The 19,104-nt window shown below is 48.0% G+C and overlaps 4 protein-coding genes across 6 annotated transcripts in view; 2 read left to right on the forward strand and 2 right to left on the reverse strand.

Moving 5' to 3' along the window:
• The window catches only part of TRMT2B (tRNA methyltransferase 2 homolog B), a 233,711-nt gene that overhangs the window by 130,054 nt on the left and 84,553 nt on the right, over window positions 1-19,104 (reverse strand). The window lies entirely within an intron of this gene.
• MTCP1 (mature T cell proliferation 1) lies at window positions 1,922-3,771 on the forward strand. 2 transcript variants are annotated; one of them, XM_049827715.1, is made up of 4 exons: window positions 1,922-2,029; window positions 2,131-2,301; window positions 2,455-2,506; window positions 3,730-3,771. In XM_049827715.1, the coding sequence occupies exons 1-3, from the start codon at window positions 1,922-1,924 to the stop codon at window positions 2,500-2,502; spliced, it is 327 nt and encodes a 108-aa protein (XP_049683672.1). In that variant the 3' UTR covers window positions 2,503-2,506; window positions 3,730-3,771. The 2 variants fall into 2 exon arrangements, with proteins under 2 accessions (XP_049683672.1, XP_049683671.1); XM_049827714.1 differs by lacking the exon at window positions 3,730-3,771 and adding an exon at window positions 2,588-2,697.
• Window positions 2,777-9,232, forward strand: CMC4 (C-X9-C motif containing 4). Its single transcript, XM_049827713.1, has 2 exons — window positions 2,777-3,797; window positions 7,147-9,232. The coding sequence occupies exons 1-2, from the start codon at window positions 3,608-3,610 to the stop codon at window positions 7,314-7,316; spliced, it is 360 nt and encodes a 119-aa protein (XP_049683670.1). The 5' UTR covers window positions 2,777-3,607; the 3' UTR covers window positions 7,317-9,232.
• FUNDC2 (FUN14 domain containing 2) lies at window positions 9,341-17,587 on the reverse strand. 2 transcript variants are annotated; one of them, XM_049827710.1, is made up of 5 exons: window positions 17,482-17,587; window positions 16,811-16,961; window positions 15,373-15,448; window positions 14,052-14,186; window positions 9,341-12,282 (listed from the first exon to the last, which is right to left on the reverse strand). In XM_049827710.1, the coding sequence occupies exons 1-5, from the start codon at window positions 17,498-17,500 to the stop codon at window positions 12,205-12,207; spliced, it is 459 nt and encodes a 152-aa protein (XP_049683667.1). In that variant the 5' UTR covers window positions 17,501-17,587; the 3' UTR covers window positions 9,341-12,204. The 2 variants fall into 2 exon arrangements, with proteins under 2 accessions (XP_049683667.1, XP_049683666.1); XM_049827709.1 differs by lacking the exon at window positions 17,482-17,587 and adding an exon at window positions 17,167-17,431.

The raw sequence follows: 19,104 nt of genomic DNA on the forward strand, positions 1-19,104 counted from the left end.
CACAATAAATACAAACATATGTGTTGTACTTTAGTCCTCCTACCTGTAGTTCAGTAAGACTGAACCAGGTTAGTATTTGGATAGGAGACCTTCCAGGAGAGTTTACTTGCTGTAGGAAATAATGTTCACTTACTGAGTAATATTTTTCAATTACTGAAGTCAGTTGTGAGTCTTCTGATTCTAAGGATGATGAGCTCTAGAAATTCCAGCTTCGTATGCAATAAAAGCAAGTTCTTGAGGATTTTTTTGTCATGATGGAGCTTTTGGCAGTTTACTGCAGAGTAAGAGAGTATCCTGGCCAAATTCCAACCTGGGTGATTATATTCAGCTGACTGAAAATGAGCAGTGGCAATTGCTACATTTCACTGTTGGGCAAAGTGATTTCCACACATGGGGTTAAATTTGTAAAGTGACTTAGGGTAAAGCAGAATGAAAAAGACTTACAGAAATTTCCCTTTAACCCTCATAGCTTATTCTTGAAGGCCTTGTGAGACTTGTCAGTCTGCTGTCACATTCCTCTAAATGTCAGTGATCCAGCTGTTGGAGCATTGCTTGAAATGGCTGTACCACATCACAGGATGGTCTTCAGAAAAGTGGTGCTATTTATAATGCACATACACGTTCCCACACATAAGCAAGGAAACAAACAGAATGGGAAAAAAAGAAATAATAAAAGAATATTCAAAGTTTTCTTTGTTGGAAATTAAAATACTGTGACAGTGCTGTTCAGGCTGATCTGTCAAAAAGGCTAAGTGATCCTTTGATTCAAAAAGGTAGAGAAGCACTGATGTAAGATATAGAAGGCAACATGGAAGTGTATTTCCTGTTATATATGTACCCCAATGTATAACAATTTTTTTTTTCCCTGACTTTCCCTACTTTATTTTGTACCCAGATTTTCTTGCTCCTGTCTGAAATATGCCTTATAACTTTACAAGTTTTCAGAAGACCACTGTGTTTCACTGGGATAGGAATATTGCATCTGCTTCATAGCAGGAGGATGTTATATGTATTACAGCTTAATTCTGTTCTACTTTAAACCTAGATAAAGAATGAAGACTGTCTGTACCATTTTGATTACCTCTTCTAGGGTTCAAAGAGAGAATCATTTCCCCTGACCTTCATTTGCTAATGACTCAGCTTGATCTAACTGGTATACAGATAAACTTGCTGTTAAACAAAAAAATCCGGTAGGAAGAACCACCTCAATGTCCAAAATTCCTTTGCCCCTGCTGGTATCGGTGGCTCTCTGTAACCATCTAAAAGCTGAACTACGCAAAGTCACGAGAGCTATTCACAAGAAGCTTGTATATGAATGGACAATGCTGCCATCCTCTTGAGAGATGAGACGAAGGACCCTTCACAATGACAGCTCTGCAAGTTTCAAATATGAGAGTCGTGCATACGGAGGTTCATGCTTTGTCTCCAGTGTGATCTTCGTTCTTGTTAAGCTAATTTCACCTGTTGTCACAAGTTTTCCTTTTGGGATTTAGACCATCATTAGCCACGGAACTCCTGTGTAAATAATTTTTTTTGTTTTTCTGTTTTTCCCTATTTTACACAGAGACTGTTAATAGGACTGTTAGTGGAATAAGCAAAGCCAATATTCACAGGGTTTAACTTTGTACCAATAGCACCTTTTGCCCCAGAATGCCTTACAAACACCATACAGCACGCATGTCCCAACGTACAACTTGTCATGAAACTATTGTTCACTTAGGCACCACCTTAGTTTCCCAAGCTGACTTTTAGGGACGTTTCAGCACATAGCATCTCATACAGTAAGTCAGACGCCACCCAGAGGTGCCTTTCAGGTCTGAGAGCTTTCTCCGTGAATGTGTTCAGAGCTAAAGAGACCATGCATGCATCCTGCGGGTTGATGCCGTCCACCTAACGGGAGCATCCTGAAGTGACTGAGGGAATGGCAGAAGGAGGGCACGCTGGCGCTCCTCCTGTCCGACTGTGGGTGCGACGCGTAGGTGTTTACTGCGATGAGCACCGCAAAACGTGGCTTGTGGCTGCGGAAGAGGCAAGTGTCCTTTGAGCTTCCCAGTGATTCTAGCTTTGCTATTGCAGGTGCCTCTACTGCATTGCCAGTAACTGCCTGCTTTTTTTGTTACTTTCCCCCAGGAGGAAGGTATGCTGAGGGCTCGGATCCAAAGAGTTCAGGTTCCCCTGGGTGAGGCGCTGCGACCCAGCCAGCTCCCCCCATCTCGGCTGCCTCATATGTGGCAGCTGTCCCAGGGTGAGCAGTACAGGGATAGTAACTCTCGCGTTTGGGAGATAGAGCACCATCTCATGGTAAGGATGGTGGCAACAATAGACCATAGTCATGCCTGTTTGTGAAGTCATTTGAGATCCTTGAGGGACGGCAAAGGACTGTTATTTTGTTGAAGTCCATTAGCTCAGCCACAGTAACTGTAGACGTATTGAACTTTTCCTTGTTGCTTACAGCTTGGTGGTGTTGAAGAGCTGCTGCTTAAACTCGTGCCTGGTGATTAATCTGGTATGTGTAGACATTACCCCTGATTTTTACTGTGCTCTGTTTATTTCCAGTCATTCTTTAATACGAATTTTTGTCTTTCAGGAGCAGTGGCTCTAGGAAGATGTCGTTGTATATTTTGTACAATAAATGATTCTCTCTCCACTGAAATGCAGCCACCTCTGAGGTGGAAGCAGTTAAACTTCACACAGCAACATCATACGAGAGTTTAGGACAGGCAGTGAAGAGGAGTATTGTGTCCAAGTGAAACATCAGGGGGAGTTCTAGGTAGGCAGAATGTAATTGCCCCAAGTGGAGTTTGGCCAGGATGCTGGAAATAATGCCCTAGTGGTATTGAAAAGTGCTGTGGGCAGCTGAATTATCAGAAATTTAAAAGGCAGCACCTCCCTAGCTCTGGGCAGGGGCAGGAGCTGAGCTGTGGCTCAGAGGGAGTTGAAGTCCCACCACCACTTTTGGTAACAGCGGTGCTGTCCTGTAGAGGTCTCCCATCCAACTACTAGTACCATTTGGTTTTGCTCATCTTTTGATCTCTCATGGAAGATCACAGTTACAGTTGTCACAGCTGCAGAAAGTCAAACTGAGTGTCTGAAATCCTGTTTTCTAGGGATTTGAACAAGTTGGAGCTGTCCTCCAGTCTTGTTGGGGTTTTGGTGGGGTTTTTTTGGAGGGTGAGGGTTTCCAAGAGACTTTCTCCTGGAACAACAACAAAAAAAAGCCCTCCTTGTTGTCTTATGGGACATACACAACTAAGTTGGTTTGTTTTGTTGGTTTTTTTTAAATGCTTCCTCCAGCTGCAGTTATATGACTAACACCAAATCCTTGGTTGTGTAGAACTCACAGAGAGGGCTTTTACACAAATACATGTTTTAGTATAAGGTCTAGAGACACAGAACTGCTAAGAATTAGTCAGCCATGTTAATTTGAATCTTTGTTGGAATCTTTGTGCATCCAAGTGGAAAAGGACACATTTTGACCAGAGAAGAGAAAAAGGCCTTCAAGCATAGCAACATAAAACTTCCCCATATCCATTGTCCACATTATCATCCTTTAGCCAGACACAGAGAATTCTTGTGTATGTTGGCAGGCATCTGCAAGCAGCAATAGATGTTTTCTGAACTGTCTGTGACAGAGGGAAATTGGGAGCTCTTGGCTTTAAGACAGCGTCTTGCCTCCCCACCCCCTGAAAAGCATGTTGTTTCTACAGTAACATTTTCCTATCATTTTAGTTCTCTGAACATGTCCCAGAAGGATCCCTGCCAGAAACAAGCCTGTGAAATACAGAAATGCTTGCAAGGTACCAAGTGTCATTTTGTCTTTTTGGTGTCTTGATTTTTGCTGGAACTTAATTCTTTTAACTTAACCCTGTTCTCCTTTCACCTTGAGATGGAAGAAAGCAAGCACATTAGCATCACCTGGTTGCAAAGCAAACAAAATTATAATGTCTGGGTTTAATAGATTTCCCTTGTGCTTGATTGTAAGTAATGAGACACCATTAGTACAAAACAGAGCATTTGTAACAGTAATGTGCTTATTTCAGAGTGTTCTCCATGCTGGTAGTGAGATCTCATGCGTAGTCTTGGGACTCAGCTGTAGGCAGGGAGAGCTAGACATTATAATAAGCTCTCTTACAGAGTGGGTAGTGAGGTAGTGGGTGGATTGTATGAGAAGACTGCAGAGCTTCTAGCTCCAGCAGTGTTTTAAGAGCAGGTCAGGCAGATGTCTCTCAGGAATGGGTTAGGTATATGTGACCTGGCCTTAAGGTATGAGATTGTGTCCCTCTGGAGACCTTTAACAGCTGTTTTGTATTAGTTTAGCTAAATATTTGTAGGGGAAAGGGAGATTATGTGATAATGTGTTTTGGGAGCCTGAGTTGGGGAGAGTAGACTTGTTACTTGCAGAGGACAATATTTTTAAAAATTTTGGTTGCTTCTTGGGAGAGGATTTGCCTTATGGAATGAATAAGAGAAAACATTCCTCTGTGCCAAGGCAGCTTAGCCATATGGGAAAGAGTTCTTCCTAACTCACCTGGTGGAGCCCTTAGCCAGCATGCTCTGAGCTTTACATGAGAATAACTCATGGTGTTAGCCCAGGGATGATGACGCAGGAGGCTAGCGATGCCGCAGCTAAAATTAGCCATGCCAGTTCCACAGCAACTCATTTCTGCCTTTATTTACAGACTACAGGCAGGTTAGCTAAAATATAGCAGGGAGGGAGGAGGGGGTCCTGCTGGAGAGGTAGAGGGATGGCTTTGCAGGCTGCAGCAAACAGCGATTCCAATCTGTATGGGTAACACAACAGTCCCAGTAGCTGGGGAGGAGCACAGGAGGAAAAGCATCTGGGAAAAAGGGAAAAGCAATAGTCAGTTATTGGTAGATGTCTGTCTCTCCCAGGATTGTATTTTGGAAGCTGTGTTCAGCTCAAAGCAAGGGCTCAAACAACTCCCTCTACATGTCCCCAATATTTGTCTAGATACTACTTTGTACTGTCTTCATGGTTTGGAGTGTTCTCCCATGAACGGCTGGCTGCCTTCTCTCCCCACAGTAACTGCACTTAAAAGCTAATGTTTGACCTTGTTTTGGTCCTGTCTGTGACAATGTTCTTTTTATAACATTCATGGAGGTTATTCTGAGTGGTTTACCTGTGTAGGTTTGTGTACAGATTTGATCTGAATGGTTAAGTGTTAGCAAAGAAGCTCTTTGAGTCTGTTATATGCACACTCCACTGTCCACAGCTTCTCTAGCTATCATTTTGGAGTGCTGCTGTTGTTCATGTGTTACCATGCTGTGGAGTTGTCTGAGTTGCACAGATGAAGCAGCTATGTCAACAGCAAAACAATTTTTCCCTGTAAGAATTAATGCAATAGAGGATGCATACAGAGCCTTAACTGACAAATACTCAGAGGTGGTGTATACAGTGTGGAGGATGAAGGGCGGAAGCAGGACCTTTGGGAGATGATGGCTTTTCAAAGGCTGTTTTTGGAGTGGGTCATTGTTCCAAAAGATCTTGCCTGCTTCCTCTGTGAGACTGAATGTTCATTGTAAATCTCTTTTGTGTTTTGCTATCCATTGTATGACTAACCCTTGTGCTTTTCAGGAATGCATCCCTGACAGATAGCAGGGTGTGCCTGTATGTAGCTGTAGTTTTGGAAACAAACCTGCACAGGCAGAGGAACAGTTAGGAGAGCCTTGGAGCATTCATCATTGGTGGGTTATAGCAGAGAGAGATGAACTTTCCTCTCCAAGGGCCTGCCATGCCTCCTAGGCTGCCAGCTTGCACAAAGCAGTAACATCACCATAATCTTTTTCTCAGGGGTGATCTCTGTGCTTGTGTTACAGGTCACTCACCAAGCCAGTTAGGGAATTCATAGCCCAGCAATCAGAGCAGGCTGGCTTGCTTGTTAACCAGAAGGCATTCACTGCTGCTTTCTGGGTTCTCCAGTGGTTGCTGTGTGTGTGTCTCACATTGGGTTGCTGTTGCTTCTTTTAGTCTTTTAAAAATCAGGGCGGGGAGCGGGGAGCACAACTGTGTAGTGGTTGCATAGCTCATCCAAGGCAGAGTGGGTAGCTCTGCACACCCTGCACTTCTTTGCAGACAGGCAGGTAGTTATTTATTCAAGCCACAGGTTCAGCCTGCTCACATACCCACAGGGCTTCTCTCCAAGAGTCTGGTGGCCAGCCCTGCAAAGCATTATGGGCTTTGCCACCTCAGCCAACAGTGGCAGCTAGCAAAGCGCTAGGGCAGAAAGGATGCTGGACAAATCAGCTGTGTCCTGCAGTGCCTGAAACTGCCAGTGCAGTGAAATCTCTCTGAGCCTGAAACAAAGACAATACGGAGAAAGGAGAGGTGGGCGTAGCTGTGCCATCCACAAAGACATGAGCCAAGTCATCCCAGGTCAGACTAGGAGCTCGGTTAGCCCTGTTTCCCAGCTCTGGCAGCGTCCAAGTGAAGAAACCTAGGAAGGAAGGTGGGAGGAGGTCAAGTAAGGCACCTCCTCAGCTAGAGCTGGGATTTTTGTGTGGAAGGTGTTCATGTCACTAGCTCTGTGCAGTTGGATTCAGCAGCTAGCGTCTGGCTAAGCATTCCTGCTCGCATGCTGCCTGCTTCGGTTGCGCTGCAAAGCTACAGCCTGCCCACCGGTAGGAGGTTGGCAGTCATGCTTCTCGTCCCTTCCTTTTACAAATGCTGCAGTGCTGAAGGGTGCACATGTCCCTGTTTATACCAAGTCATCTTTGGATGCTTTCATATTTACACTCAGCTGTAAACCTTATAGTGACATGGCAGCTGAGTTGAAGACCATGAATGACAAGATCCAGCTTAAAAGCACACAGGCTAGAAAAAGTAAGGATTGAAGGGCAGCAGTAAGGGAAACCTTATTCTTACTGTAGTGAGATGTGATAGCTACAAAACTGTGGGACTGAAGATACTCCCAGCCACACCAGCAAGGCTGCCTTTGCATGGCTTTAGATAGCTGAAACTAAAGATAAATTGTTGTCGAGCAGAAGAAGTGATTAAATGCTTGTAAGCAGTTCTTGCTTTTCAGAGAAACACACTACCAGCAGCTGAAGGGCTGGGCTAGATGTGTCCCCTCCAGGGACAAAACCTGTTCCCCTCTGCAGACTTAGTGTCTCCTCCTTATTTTCCAGTGAAAAACTACATGGAGTCTAAGTGTGAAACCGTACTTCAGGAAATGTGGAAGTGCTGCGCCCAGTACCCCAAGGGCAGATCCGTCTGTTGTTCGGGGTTTGAGAAAGAAGAAAGGGAGAGAGAAAAGTTTAAGGCGACTTCAGAAGAAATTCCCCCACCACCTCAGTAACGCAATGCAGCTCCAGCAGGTGCCAGAGCATGGACTCACCTGCAGAGCTGATCTGTGTTTTTTCAAGCCTTCTTTAGACTTTCAGGAAAGCCAGATCGCTCCTAGAACACACTACCTGGCACACCAAAAAGCATAATGCAGTACCAACAGATGGCCTGGTTAACAGACTTTATTTTTTGTACCAAAACATCATCTACATTGTCTCTGCATCGCACCTGTGTGTGTGAAAAGTCAACTTGATGTTTTTAGAATGCTTACCTTACTATAATCCATCCTTGCTCTCAAAATGGAGAACTGGAACCAAGTTATTCTGGCTTCTGGAGCGAGAGGTACAGGAAACGAGCTCAGAAGAGTGAGTGAGTTTAAGCGTGACACATGAAACAAGCCCATCTTGAGACAGCAAAGGTATTGCTGCCATCATGCAGTAGTTCCAGACAACATTTGCCTGTCCAGTGGTTCAAACTCAAGAATGGGAATCAGGTCTGGGGATTGTTCCTAGGTCTTGCATAGTTCACGAGTGACTACAAGTCACTTTGCCTAAGTGCCTCACTTTCCCACTGGACAGACTTTTGGTTACTTTATATTTGAATTGCCTACACGCTGCTATTTGCATGACAGAGATGTTAGGAACATTATTTCAGGGATCGCTGCAGGAATAGGATTTTTTTTTTAAAAAGCAATATTCATTTGAAAGATTAGACTGTTGATATAAAATTTATGAGTTTATGTATAATTGAACACCTTTAAGCAATATGTTATGAACCCAGCGTAGTTCAACCCGCTGGTACACAGAGGCCTGTCACAAAGCCCTGGGCTAGATCCAAGAACCGATTTAGGTGCTGCTTACTGAACAAGCAGTTGTAGGCACTTGCTTTCAACACAGCATTCCAGACTCACTCACAAGCTGGCTGTGTCTGGACCCCAGGAAGAGATGGCTTTTCAGAAGCTCTCACCCATGCAGCAGAATTTCCTGTGACCTGTAGGAAGAGCTCGGTAGACAGGTTCCTGCATTGCTCTTCAGAGCTGCCTAAGTCTCTCTGTCCCCTGTAGCTGGAGTCCAGCACCATTACACAGCCTAGGCACCTACATATCAGACTTCAAACCCCCTAGGCCCCTAACTCTGTCATTAGATCTAGCCGTAAAGGACTTTTGTGCCGTGATAAAGTACAACTTACTTATGAAATAAGCTTCTATAAACAGACCACTGTAGTCTAGGCACAATAGTTTGAGTGTATTGAAGCCTAGAAGAGAAAACCATCTGTATTCACTACTCTGAAATACCATGATACAAAATAAATGACTGGAACAACTTGTAGTCTCAGTCTGGTTGTTTATTGAGAATACAACATAGCTGCAAGCTGGGCAGCTTGGCTTCTATTCACAATCCAGAGCTACTTGTGGTATCATCATGTTTAAATAGAAGCTCCTTGATATTTTTATAACTGGGGCTCCAGATCAGAATAATTCAGGGCTAGCCTTCCCCTCCCAACATCTTCCCCCCCCCCAAAAAAAAACCTTAAGACAAAATTGGGGTTTTAGTATTCTTGAAAAGTAAGGGAAAGTGATTACAATGTTGTGAAGCAGCTCAAACACTTGACAAGTAGCTCATTTTTCCCTTTTGCCCTATCTGAGCAGGAACAGTGGAAAGTCACTAACAGATGATAAAAAATAAATACTTAGTCTTCTGTTGTGTCTATTAAGAAGAAAAGCCTCATCTCCATGCCCACTTCTACTTGGGTGGAGCAAACCTGCTCAGCAGGGAGACTCTGAAGCCAGGCTGGCAGCAGAATCACCTCCTGTCCCAGAAGCATCCCACCTACTGGCAACATGGGTGACTGGTGCCAGGATCATCAAGGAGAGGGATTTATTAAGGTAGCCCATGGTTACCTGCAGAGGAGAGGGAAGGCTGGTGGCTTCATCCTACTGGACTGGCTGTAACTGCTCCCGTGAGTCAAACACAACATGCAGGGTAAGACAAAACCATGCTGGTTCCCAAGAAGTCAACAGACCTCACACATAGAAGCTATTAGAGCAAAACTGTTTAATAAAATATCACTTCAACAAGCATTTACATACAATGTATAAAACCACTTTAAAAGCCTAATGAGTTTTAAACCTTATAGTGGAACAGACACCAGAAGTTGTTGAAACGAGACCAAAACTAGCGGGGGGGGGGACAGGGGACAGGGACGGGACGGGACACGACCTCATCTTGGCACCTGCAATAATGAAAATGCATCCCCACAGAGGTTCATTCAACATCAAAGCTTCCAGTGCAGGCCCACAGCATCAAATGGTGCCAGCCACAAGCCCGACACTGCCTTTGATTTACCAGATCCTCATGTCCTTGTTGATTCCCTGCCTGCATTCACATCAAACTCAACATGATTTTGTCACTTGTTTCCCCTTCCAGCAGCAACAGAGGCATTTTAACTCCCTATCTGGGCCATTTCTCTCTGTAGCAGCAAGTCAGGACCCCATGTAGCAGAACCCAATACATCTTCCCTGTGGCTGGGCAGAAATAGCGGCTTATTTGAGGCTGAAAAACATCTCTAAGGTCTGTTAATGATTTACTTTGAGTTTTGTCACTGGAGAAAGCTTTGTGGAGATTAGTGCATCTCAGAAGTAGTTGTGTTATGCAGCAGACCAGGCAGAGGGACAGCAATGCTGTTTTCCTAGAGGAACAAGAGATACCCTGCAATACAAATGTATCAATGCATGCACTTTCAGCCCTGCAGGGTTCCTAAAAAAACCACCAAAACCAAAACCTCTACCACCATCTGTTACTCCACTTCCAAACAGCAATTTACTGAAGACCTATTTGCTGCATCACATCACTCCTGCAGTCCTGAATGGCTTTTAGGAAGACCATCATTAAAAGAACATGAGCCCAGCTGCTCTTTCATTCTCCTTAGCCATGTATGGCAGAACAGGAGCAACAATACCAACTTCTGTTTCCTGATTACCTGCAGCGTCTTTTCAGATTCTGAAGGTGAGAAAACCTCAGCTAAATCAATGTGTTGCTACACTGACACTTCAATCAACAAAGCTGAAGCAAAATTAACAACTGCAAGTGCTCATTCCAAAACCTCTGGTGGAAGAATGTCCAGCAGCTTCAGGGGAAGATACCCATTTCTAGCTATACTGAGAGTAGCAGCAGATGATCAGAAAGGCCTTACACAGCACAGGAGATGGGGTGCAGCCGCTGTGCCATGTATTGCATCCTGATCACCCACATGCATCATCATTCCCTAGCATGTTTCCCATTGAAGGATGGGCTGACTTTCACATAAAAAAAAATCCATTCTTGGCAAGAAATCCTACATGGACCTGCTGGAGGACATCACCGCACCGTCATCCAAGTCCCCACACTCTGGAAAGCAGTAATGCCAGCCCAGCAGCCAATGCAGAACACCTCTAAGGGATTTTTTTTTTTTTTTGTAATTTTCTCTTGTAGTTTATTAGAGTTCTGCTCTGCACACAGCTGCACTGGGACAGACTGTCCAAAAGCAGTTGAGCTCTGCATCTGAGCTGCCTCATGACCTGCAGAGGGGCTGCAGCTGATGGAATTAAGCAAGCAGCTTTTTTTGTGGCAACGGTAAACGCAAAGAAGGAAAGAACATAACCAAGGCAGAAAGTATGGAAATGAGCCGCTCCACAAGAGCACAACCTAGTTTACCCAACAGTTTTGTCATTTCAGTTGCTCACAGAGAGGGTTGTGCTCTGCAAAGGCAGGTAAAGGACTGCACTCGATTTTGCATCCTCCCCCCACCCACCGACTCCAGTAGAGCTGGCAACAGGGACCCTGGACCAGTACAATGTACCCTAAACAGGGATGCATTTCCTGTCTACAATCCTGTCCCACATGGTTACAGCTCTAAAAGCATCACCAACACCAAAGTGGCCAGAGAAGGTCATGGTAGACCTAGAAACAGCAGTCTGAGGCCCAAGATGATTTACAGTAAGTGGCACAGCTGAAACGCACACCGCCTGTGCCAGCTAGCCTGACACAGACAAGTCAAGCGTGTTGGAAGACTGCCCACCACAAGAGAGCGCCTCAGCACATTTCAAAGGCTTGAGCAGTCAGCTAGCAAGTGAGAAAGGCGCTCTAAAGTGCAGGAAGCTTGGTGACTTTCAGAACTCGTGATGAGGAAAGGGCCTGGAGAGTCATCCATGGTGCTCAGTTTCCATGAGCAGTGCCAGTGCTGCAATTCCAGTAAGGGTACAAACAGCAGCAAAGGAGAAGCCAAACGGCCATCTATGTGCAATACAATGGTAGGGAGAGGGCAGGAGAACCCCCAGCACCACATATAGCATCAACTCGCTCCTTATCCACCTGCCCTGGACACAGCCCAGTCTGTCCCCTGGCACTTCTGCATCCACCCCAGCACAACTGAGCACATTTTGGATTGCACACACCATCTTTGTTCAGAAAGAAGCACAGGCTTCCAGGTACCAGGGCATAAAAAGTGCAAGCTAAATAGCAGTGAACAGCTGACAGCTGTTGTACACATATACTGGCAGACAGATGTACACATAACAGCCCTGAGCACCTGGAAAGAGGCACATTTAAGAGATTTCTCTGCCACTACGTGTTTATGAGGCTGCAGCTCATCAGAAAATCTGGGACTGGGCATATTTGGTGGGGAAAGGAATCACAACAATACACCAGGAGTCATAAGCTTTCAGACTGATCCCAGCACCCTAACAGCCCAGACAGCAAAAAAAGTTGGAAATCAGAAGCAGTGTTGTAAGAAACAAGGGCTGGAACCTGTGAGCAGAAGGGACTGAGCCTGTCAGCAACATCCTTTGACTTTATAAGTGAGAGAGAACAGCAGTAGAGGAGGGGAGGGAAGGCTGGGCATGAAGGGAGAGTCGAGCACAGTTTCTAGGACGCCATTCCGAGCAGGAATCCTCCAGCAAACCCTCCAGTCAGGATAATATTCTTCTTCAGAAATATGATTACCTAAGCAGGGGAGAGAAGAGCCAACAGTGTTCAATAACAGCAGGTCACCCACCCACCCTCCCCATAAGATGACATCCCCCAGGCTGTTCTCTGAGGTGAGTGATGCTCAGAGACAGGCCACTGCTTGGGTCTGGGAAAGTATCCTGCCTAACGACGTCTCCTCCCTCATCTCCCTGCTGCGTGTACAGCTCCTGAATTGATCGAGTCCCGGTGCAGCCCAGATCCTCTGAGAGCTGCAGTCCAAGACTACATGCTCCCAGGCTCTCTCACAACCAGCATGATCAGTCTGACAGAAGGGGCTGCTGGCTGTGCATGCCAGACCAGGGTACAGCAGAGTCCAGGGTACCGAGGCCACTCTGCTGTGCTTTTCTTGTCAGACTGAAGAGACACTTTTCTGGGCAACCCCAGCACATTTTCTCCCAACCCTAAAGACTTTGCAGCAACACACAGTGAGCTGGTGTCATGCCTAGAAGCCACTCTGACTGTCTCAAATATGCATAGATAGAATCATAGAATCACTTAGGTTGGGAAAGACCTTTAAGATCAAGTCCAACCATTAACCTAGCACTGCCAACTCCAACACTAAACCATGTCCCTAGGCACCACATCTACACGTCTTTCAAATACCTCCACGGATGGTGACTCAACCACTTCCCTGGGCAGCCTGTTCCAATGCCTGAAAACCCTTTTGGTGAAGAAATTTTTCCTAATATCCGATTTAAACTTCCCCTGGCACAACTTGAGGCCATTTCCTCTTGTCCTATCACTTGCTACTTGTGAGAAGAGACAGACACCCACCTCACTCACCTCCTTTCAGGCAGCTGTAGAGAGTGATAAAGTCTCCCTGAGCCTTCTTTTCTCCAGACTAAACAATCCCAGTTCCCTCAGCCACGCCTCATAACACCTGTGCTCCAAATCCTTCACCAGCTTTGCTGCTCTTCTTTGGACATGCTCCAGCACCTCAATGTCTTGTAGTGAGGGGCCCAAAACTGAACACAGTATTCAAAGTGCAGCCTCACCAGTGCCAAGTACAGAGGGACAGTCACTTACCTAGTCCTGCTGGCCACATTATTTCTGATACAAGCCAGGATGCTATTGGCCTTCTTGGCCATCTAGGCACACTGCCAACTCATATTCAGCCGGCTGTTGACCAACACCCCCAGGTGCTTTTCCACCAGGCAGCTTTCCAGCCACTCTTCCCCAAGCCTGTAGCATTGCATGGGGTTGTTGTGACCCTTGTTGAACCTCATACAACTGGTTTGGCTCATCAATCCAGCCTGTCCAGATCCCTCTGTAGAGCCTTCCTACCCTCAAGCAGATCAACACTCCCACCCAACTTGGTGTTGCCTGCAAACTTACTGAGGGTGCACTTGATCTCCTTGTCCAGATCATTGATAAAGACATTAAATAGAACTGGCCTCAATACTGAGCCCTGGGGAACACCACTTGTGACCAGCCACCAACTGGATTTAACTCCATTCACCACAACTCTTTGGGCCCAGCCATCCAGCCAGTTTTTTACCCAGCAAAGGGTATGGAACCAGTTTCTCCAGGAAAATGCTGTGGGAAATGGTGTCAAATGCTTTACTAAAGACTAGGTAGACAACATCCACAGCCTTTGACATCTCTCCAGTTTTGCTGTCATGGAATGGAAGCATTCTCTCCTTGTATTTGCACAATGGAAGATCCATAAGAGCCCAGGAGTCAATCCTGTTTTCTGCTGTCCCTCCACCTAAGCACCTGCACACGCCCTGGGAAAGTTGTCTCACCTCATCCACTCTGCTTTTCACTTCTGGAGACATTTTGTTACCACTGCTGTGAAATTTCAGCTGCTGCTTGGCTTTGTTCACGTCCCGTTCTACCAGCTTCCAGTCCACTTTAATGTATCCTGTGTGGTTTGCAATCTAGAGTTTTGAGGAGTGGAAAGAAAGTTCCTGGAGTAAAGTCCTACATGACCACAGCTAAACAGACCCCCTTGCCCACCCACTTTCCCTGACCATGGCCACCTCCCACACACTGGTCCAGTGGGCTGAGAGGATGAGCACTCTAGCTTAAAAGTTGGACAAAGGACCACCCCTGCAGCTGTATTAACTGTCCTGCAACATCTGTGTCCCACAGTAATCCCCTAACAGCAGGGCACACATTGCAGCTTAGCCTGTTTCAGCCTCTATTCTCTAATGTAAAGCTGGCATCACCTCCCCCTCACAACTGCCACATGTATCACTGGGACTCTGCAGCTCTCCTGCTGCTGTGGGTGTACACAGCTATTAATAGCCTGTTCCTCTCCAAGTATTTTATCTGGTCAGGATGATTCAGCAGTGAAACTCTCCCTGCTCAGAGCAAGCTTTTGGCTTTCATCAACAAGCAGAGCCAGAAGACCAGGGACAACAAGTCACACATGAGACAGCACCTGAGAAGCAAACAAATAAGACTGCTGAGCAAGGCCTGAGAGCCATTCTGCCTCATGCAGGACATACAAGCTAGAAGTCCACATTTGAGCAGCTCCCCTCAGTGCCAGGGTTCTCGGAAACCAGGAGAAATGCTCAAGGACAGAGAGAGATGTCTGTTTCTCTTCTCCAATGCTTTACAGAAAGCCCCATCTGTGCTGGCCTGACTCCTCAAGTAGCCAGGTTGACCAGAACCATATCACAGACACAGACAAATCCCTCTTGACAGCCAGGGCTGTTCTTCCAGGGACAGCATCTCCACAGGCACAGGATTAAGTACAGTAGCCAGTTCTGACCAGACAGTCCTGCAGCAGCAGCAGCAGCAGCGTGCTTTGCCACAGCTGAAGGCTGCCTCAGGTGCCCCTGCGATAACAGCCCCCACATGCCTTTGGCCTGGCCTTTGTTAGCAGACCCTAAATGGATAGCACCTTTTGGCAAGCCTTAAGTTTACACACGCTGATCCTGCTTTGCTGCTGCATCTACGTACCCCAGGGAACACATGCCCTTGACATCCATGGCCACACAGAGCTCCTGGCAGAGCAGCAAACTGGCCCCACATGTCCCAACAAATAATGATCACTAGACAGCCCTTTGTCCCTTCCAGCACAGTTCTTGGAAAGCCTGGCCCACTATTCATACACACCTGAAGTAGGAAAAAGCCACCTCCCACCGCTGTCGCTGCCAGCTTTCCAACTTTCTGGAAGATGAATCCAGTACACCTACAAATCAACCAGGATCCAGTCAGGTGAACGAGATACCAAGCACACACTCCTCAGCATGCTTCCCACAGGCAAGGCAGCCTTGGCAGTAATTACCCACAACTCAGAGACAGCCTGACAAATGGCAGAAGAAACCCACGTGCAACCAGAGAGAAAGAGAAAAGGTTTGTGCCCAGCCAAAACTAATGCTTTATAGCTTTTTACTTCTCACTATCACTGCCTTTTGCAGTTTTGATTCTTATCTCTTCAACATCAACGTTCTCCCAAAGGAGTAATCGGAAACACGTGATCTCACCCAAATCAACAAGTGATTTTAGTTTTGTTTTTTTTTTTTTTGAGCTGGTATCATCTCTGAAGGGAAATTCGGTAGCACATCTGCTGCTGCTCCATGATAAAGCATGGGGAGCAGATCACAAAGCAAGCTTCTTTGTTGCCCAAACAATTGCTTACTTTTCATTTCTCAGAAGAGAAAAATGCTGAAACAAACAGACAGCAGTGGCCTAAAGTGGTCTCCAAACTGGGTTACGTGCTCTCTGACATGAAAGACATCACTGCAGCCACCAGAACTCAAGCAAGCGCCACCCCATTGCTCAGTCATGCAGCAAAGGGCTAGCATATTGTTATCACCCAAACCAGACTTTACTTTGAACAGTTTCCTTATCAGCATTGTAAAACAACAAAGCAACGTGCTCCTACACACTTAGTGAAGATACAAGAGGGAGGTAGCCAGCTCCTATTTTTATCAGAAAATGGTGATGTCTTACACTTTTAAATGGTTACCCCTGTGCCAGATGAAGAACACAGGCACAGCAAGAAGCAAAGCAGTGTGATTACACCAAGCTTTCAACTCAAACAACACTGCTGCAGAAATGAAGTTGCAAATAGAGCCAAAAGCCACCAGCACTTGCTACGAGCAACACAAAACCCCAGGAACCATGCCCACAGGCACAGTAAGCCACTTCCACAGATTTTTGTGCAGATGCCTGAAGCACATCCACCGCCAGGGAAGATGGTATCCTTGTTCCAAGAGGCTCATATTTGCCTGTCCTAAATTCAAAACTACCACTTTATACCAGAAGTTAAATGAGAATTATCTCATCTCAAAAATTAAAGCCTGATGCCATTTTCTTCCCTACGAGGGTCTCAGTTCTTCAGCTCCACAGCAGAGACAGCTTTTAAGACCTCCCACAGTTCAGCAGAGCATGCCAGGGCACAGTTGGCTGAGCAAGCTGGACACCTGCCTTCTCTGAAAGACTGCCAGATGACGACCCTGCACCTGTCAGTGTGTTCCCAAAAGCATGGTTAATGCCCACAGGCATCCTGCCTGCCACAAGCAGCAATAGCAACCCTAGCACATCTTACCATCCCGTGACCCCTCCAATCACCAGCTGTGTGGCCACATTGTATTTCTCCGCGCTTGATCCCGAGCTGGGGGCAAAGACCTTGCGCCACCACGGCCGATTCTTCGTGTACTCCGCCAGATCCAGCACGTTGAATGAGTCCTCCTTCACACCTGCAGGCATCTGGAGAGGCTCAGTGCCAGAACTGCTGTCCCACAGCCCCCTGCCAGCCGCCCAGGGCCTCCCCAGGGACACCGAATCTCCACCCAGTCACACAGCCTATGGGGCTTGGTACTCTCCCCGAGCCTTCGGGAACCCCTAGGCCCCACGCCCTACCCCGAGGGCCTCAGACCATCCCCCAGAGCCCCCGAGACCCACTCGGACTCTGTCCCCGGGACTCCCCACACCCCTCGGTGCTCCTGCAGGTCATGCCCCTGATGCCGGGGCGCGGGCTGAGAAGCCCTGTTCCGGGAGCCGCCTCCAGAGCGTCCTGCGGCGGTTCGGGCCCGCAGGCGGTGCCAGGCCCCGGTACCGGTCGCCGCGCGTTGCCAATGGAAACGGTGCCGCGCAGGGCACGGGTTCTGCTCTCTGCCGGAGGGGCCGCGCTGGGGGAGCCAGGGACGATGCCGCCATCCCATCCCATCCCATCCCATCCCATCCCATCCCGGCCCGGCCCGGCCCGGCCCAGCCCACCTCCGCCCGGCACCGCCATGGCGCCGCTGGGCTCCTTTCGTCGCCGCGCGGGCACGTGACCAGGTTGCGCAGGCGCGCGACCGCCCCCTCACGTGGCCGCGCCACGCCACGCCCCCGGCGCGTCATTGGAAGAAGGAAGGCACTGGCAGGGGGGCGAGCACGTAGTGGCGGCGCGCGTGGGGTGAGCTCGGGCACGCGTGTGGGTGTAGAGCGGCTGCGGCCATGCATGTGGGCACGGGTTGGCTTCGGCTGTGCGCCCACTGGTGTCCATCAGTGTGCCCCTTTAAAAGATTGTGCCCTCTGCTACTGCAATAGCATCACCTGGTCAGGCCCCGTGTCCCTGGTGCCGTAGGTGGCTCTGCCGTGGGGTCTTCCAGGAGGACTGGCTCAGGTACAGAGTATCAGTGCAGCACGAGGGGGCCTGCAGCATCCAGGGGCGGGACAAAGGGGGCTCCAAGGGTGTCTTAAAAGCTTCCTAAAGCCCATGGCAGTTTGCTCCCTCTGACATGGGAGGCTCTTGCTCAGCTGAGAGCTGTCACTCCAGAGAAGCAGCACCTTTTGCCATTTGCTTAAAACAAACATAGCCTTTGTGGGCATCTCGGCACCCTGGCACATCGGCCAGGACTTCTTTTCTCATGTTGGGTCACACAGAGGAGCGGTGCAGGTGTGTGGTGGAGCCGGGGTCTCAGGCATGTTGGAAGTGGTATGGAGGGTCTGCTGCACTGTGTGCAGCATGCACACCCAGCTCTGCCCTGATGTGCCCCTGCCTGACCCCGAGCCCATTTGGGCAGCCCAGGCATGCTGCCTGGCAGGAACACATTTTACTGTCTCCCCTGAAACAATGATCCCTCCAATTTCTGAGCCATTACTCACTTGCACTCCTGCAGAACAAAAGCCACCTACTTCCCACCTGGGGATGCAGCTGCCCAGGAAGTAGCAAAGCTGGAAAACCTGAGACACAACAGGCAAAAAGAAGAGATCCTCCTGGAGAGATTGTAAGTGAAGGAGGAGCGGGTTTGACCCTCCTGTGGGGTTAATGGAAACCAGTGCTTGAGTGGGAGCAGGAGCACAGGTGGTGCAGACTGGGTGGGAGAACAGACAACATTCTGGGAACCAAGAGCAGCAGTCTGCCGTGGTGGCCGGGACACCCCACAGCAAATAGCAGAGCGCTACCTTCCTCCTCACAAGCAGGCGGGGACATGTCAGGAGCCACAGCAGCATCACAAGTGTTTCCTGCATTGCCCTGATTAGAGGGAACCGGCTGGAGCACTGTATGCACACCCAAACCAAAGTGGCAGGACACTTCCATGGGGACTGAGGTGTGATGTCTTGCACACAGTCGTCCTGTGGGGGCTGGTGGCTGCTACCCACAGCAGGTTTGGGCCTTGGGACTCAGCCATCTGAGGTGCCAAGGGCCAGGCAAGCCACAGCTGGACTGATGGGTGCTGTGGTGGTGCAGGAGGAGAGAATCCAGGTGTCCAGCCCAGTGCACAGCACTTGAGCTCCAAGGTCCCTGTAGATAGGATGGTCCAAAGGGCTTTTGCCCTCATAACCACCCGAAGAAGGAGACTGCATTCCACAAGGGTTTATTTACTTTCTGGCATCTGGAAAGCTCCTGCATTT

The sequence above is a fragment of the Accipiter gentilis genome, chromosome 24, assembly GCF_929443795.1.
Source record: "Accipiter gentilis chromosome 24, bAccGen1.1, whole genome shotgun sequence".
Classification (NCBI taxonomy): Eukaryota; Metazoa; Chordata; class Aves; order Accipitriformes; family Accipitridae; genus Astur; species Astur gentilis.

Excerpts from the sequence above, each read along its gene's own strand:
- MTCP1 (XM_049827715.1), top strand. The coding sequence starts at position 1,922 with ATGGCAGAAGGAGGGCACGCTGGCGCTCCTCCTGTCCGACTGTGGGTG. Across the intron at positions 2,030-2,130 it reads GGCTTGTGGCTGCGGAAGAG|GAGGAAGGTATGCTGAGGGC; the intron begins GCAAGTGTCCTT and ends ACTTTCCCCCAG. Across the intron at positions 2,302-2,454 it reads AGATAGAGCACCATCTCATG|CTTGGTGGTGTTGAAGAGCT; the intron begins GTAAGGATGGTG and ends TGTTGCTTACAG.
- FUNDC2 (XM_049827709.1), bottom strand. The coding sequence starts at position 17,431 with ATGGGATGGGATGGCGGCATCGTCCCTGGCTCCCCCAGCGCGGCCCCT. Across the intron at positions 16,962-17,166 it reads GTCCCGGGGACAGAGTCCGA|GTGTGAAGGAGGACTCATTC; the intron begins GTGGGTCTCGGG and ends AGATGCCTGCAG. Across the intron at positions 14,187-15,372 it reads GTGGCTTTTTCCTACTTCAG|ATTGCAAACCACACAGGATA; the intron begins GTGTGTATGAAT and ends TCAAAACTCTAG.
- CMC4 (XM_049827713.1), top strand. The coding sequence starts at position 3,608 with ATGTTTTCTGAACTGTCTGTGACAGAGGGAAATTGGGAGCTCTTGGCT. Across the intron at positions 3,798-7,146 it reads AATACAGAAATGCTTGCAAG|TGAAAAACTACATGGAGTCT; the intron begins GTACCAAGTGTC and ends CTTATTTTCCAG.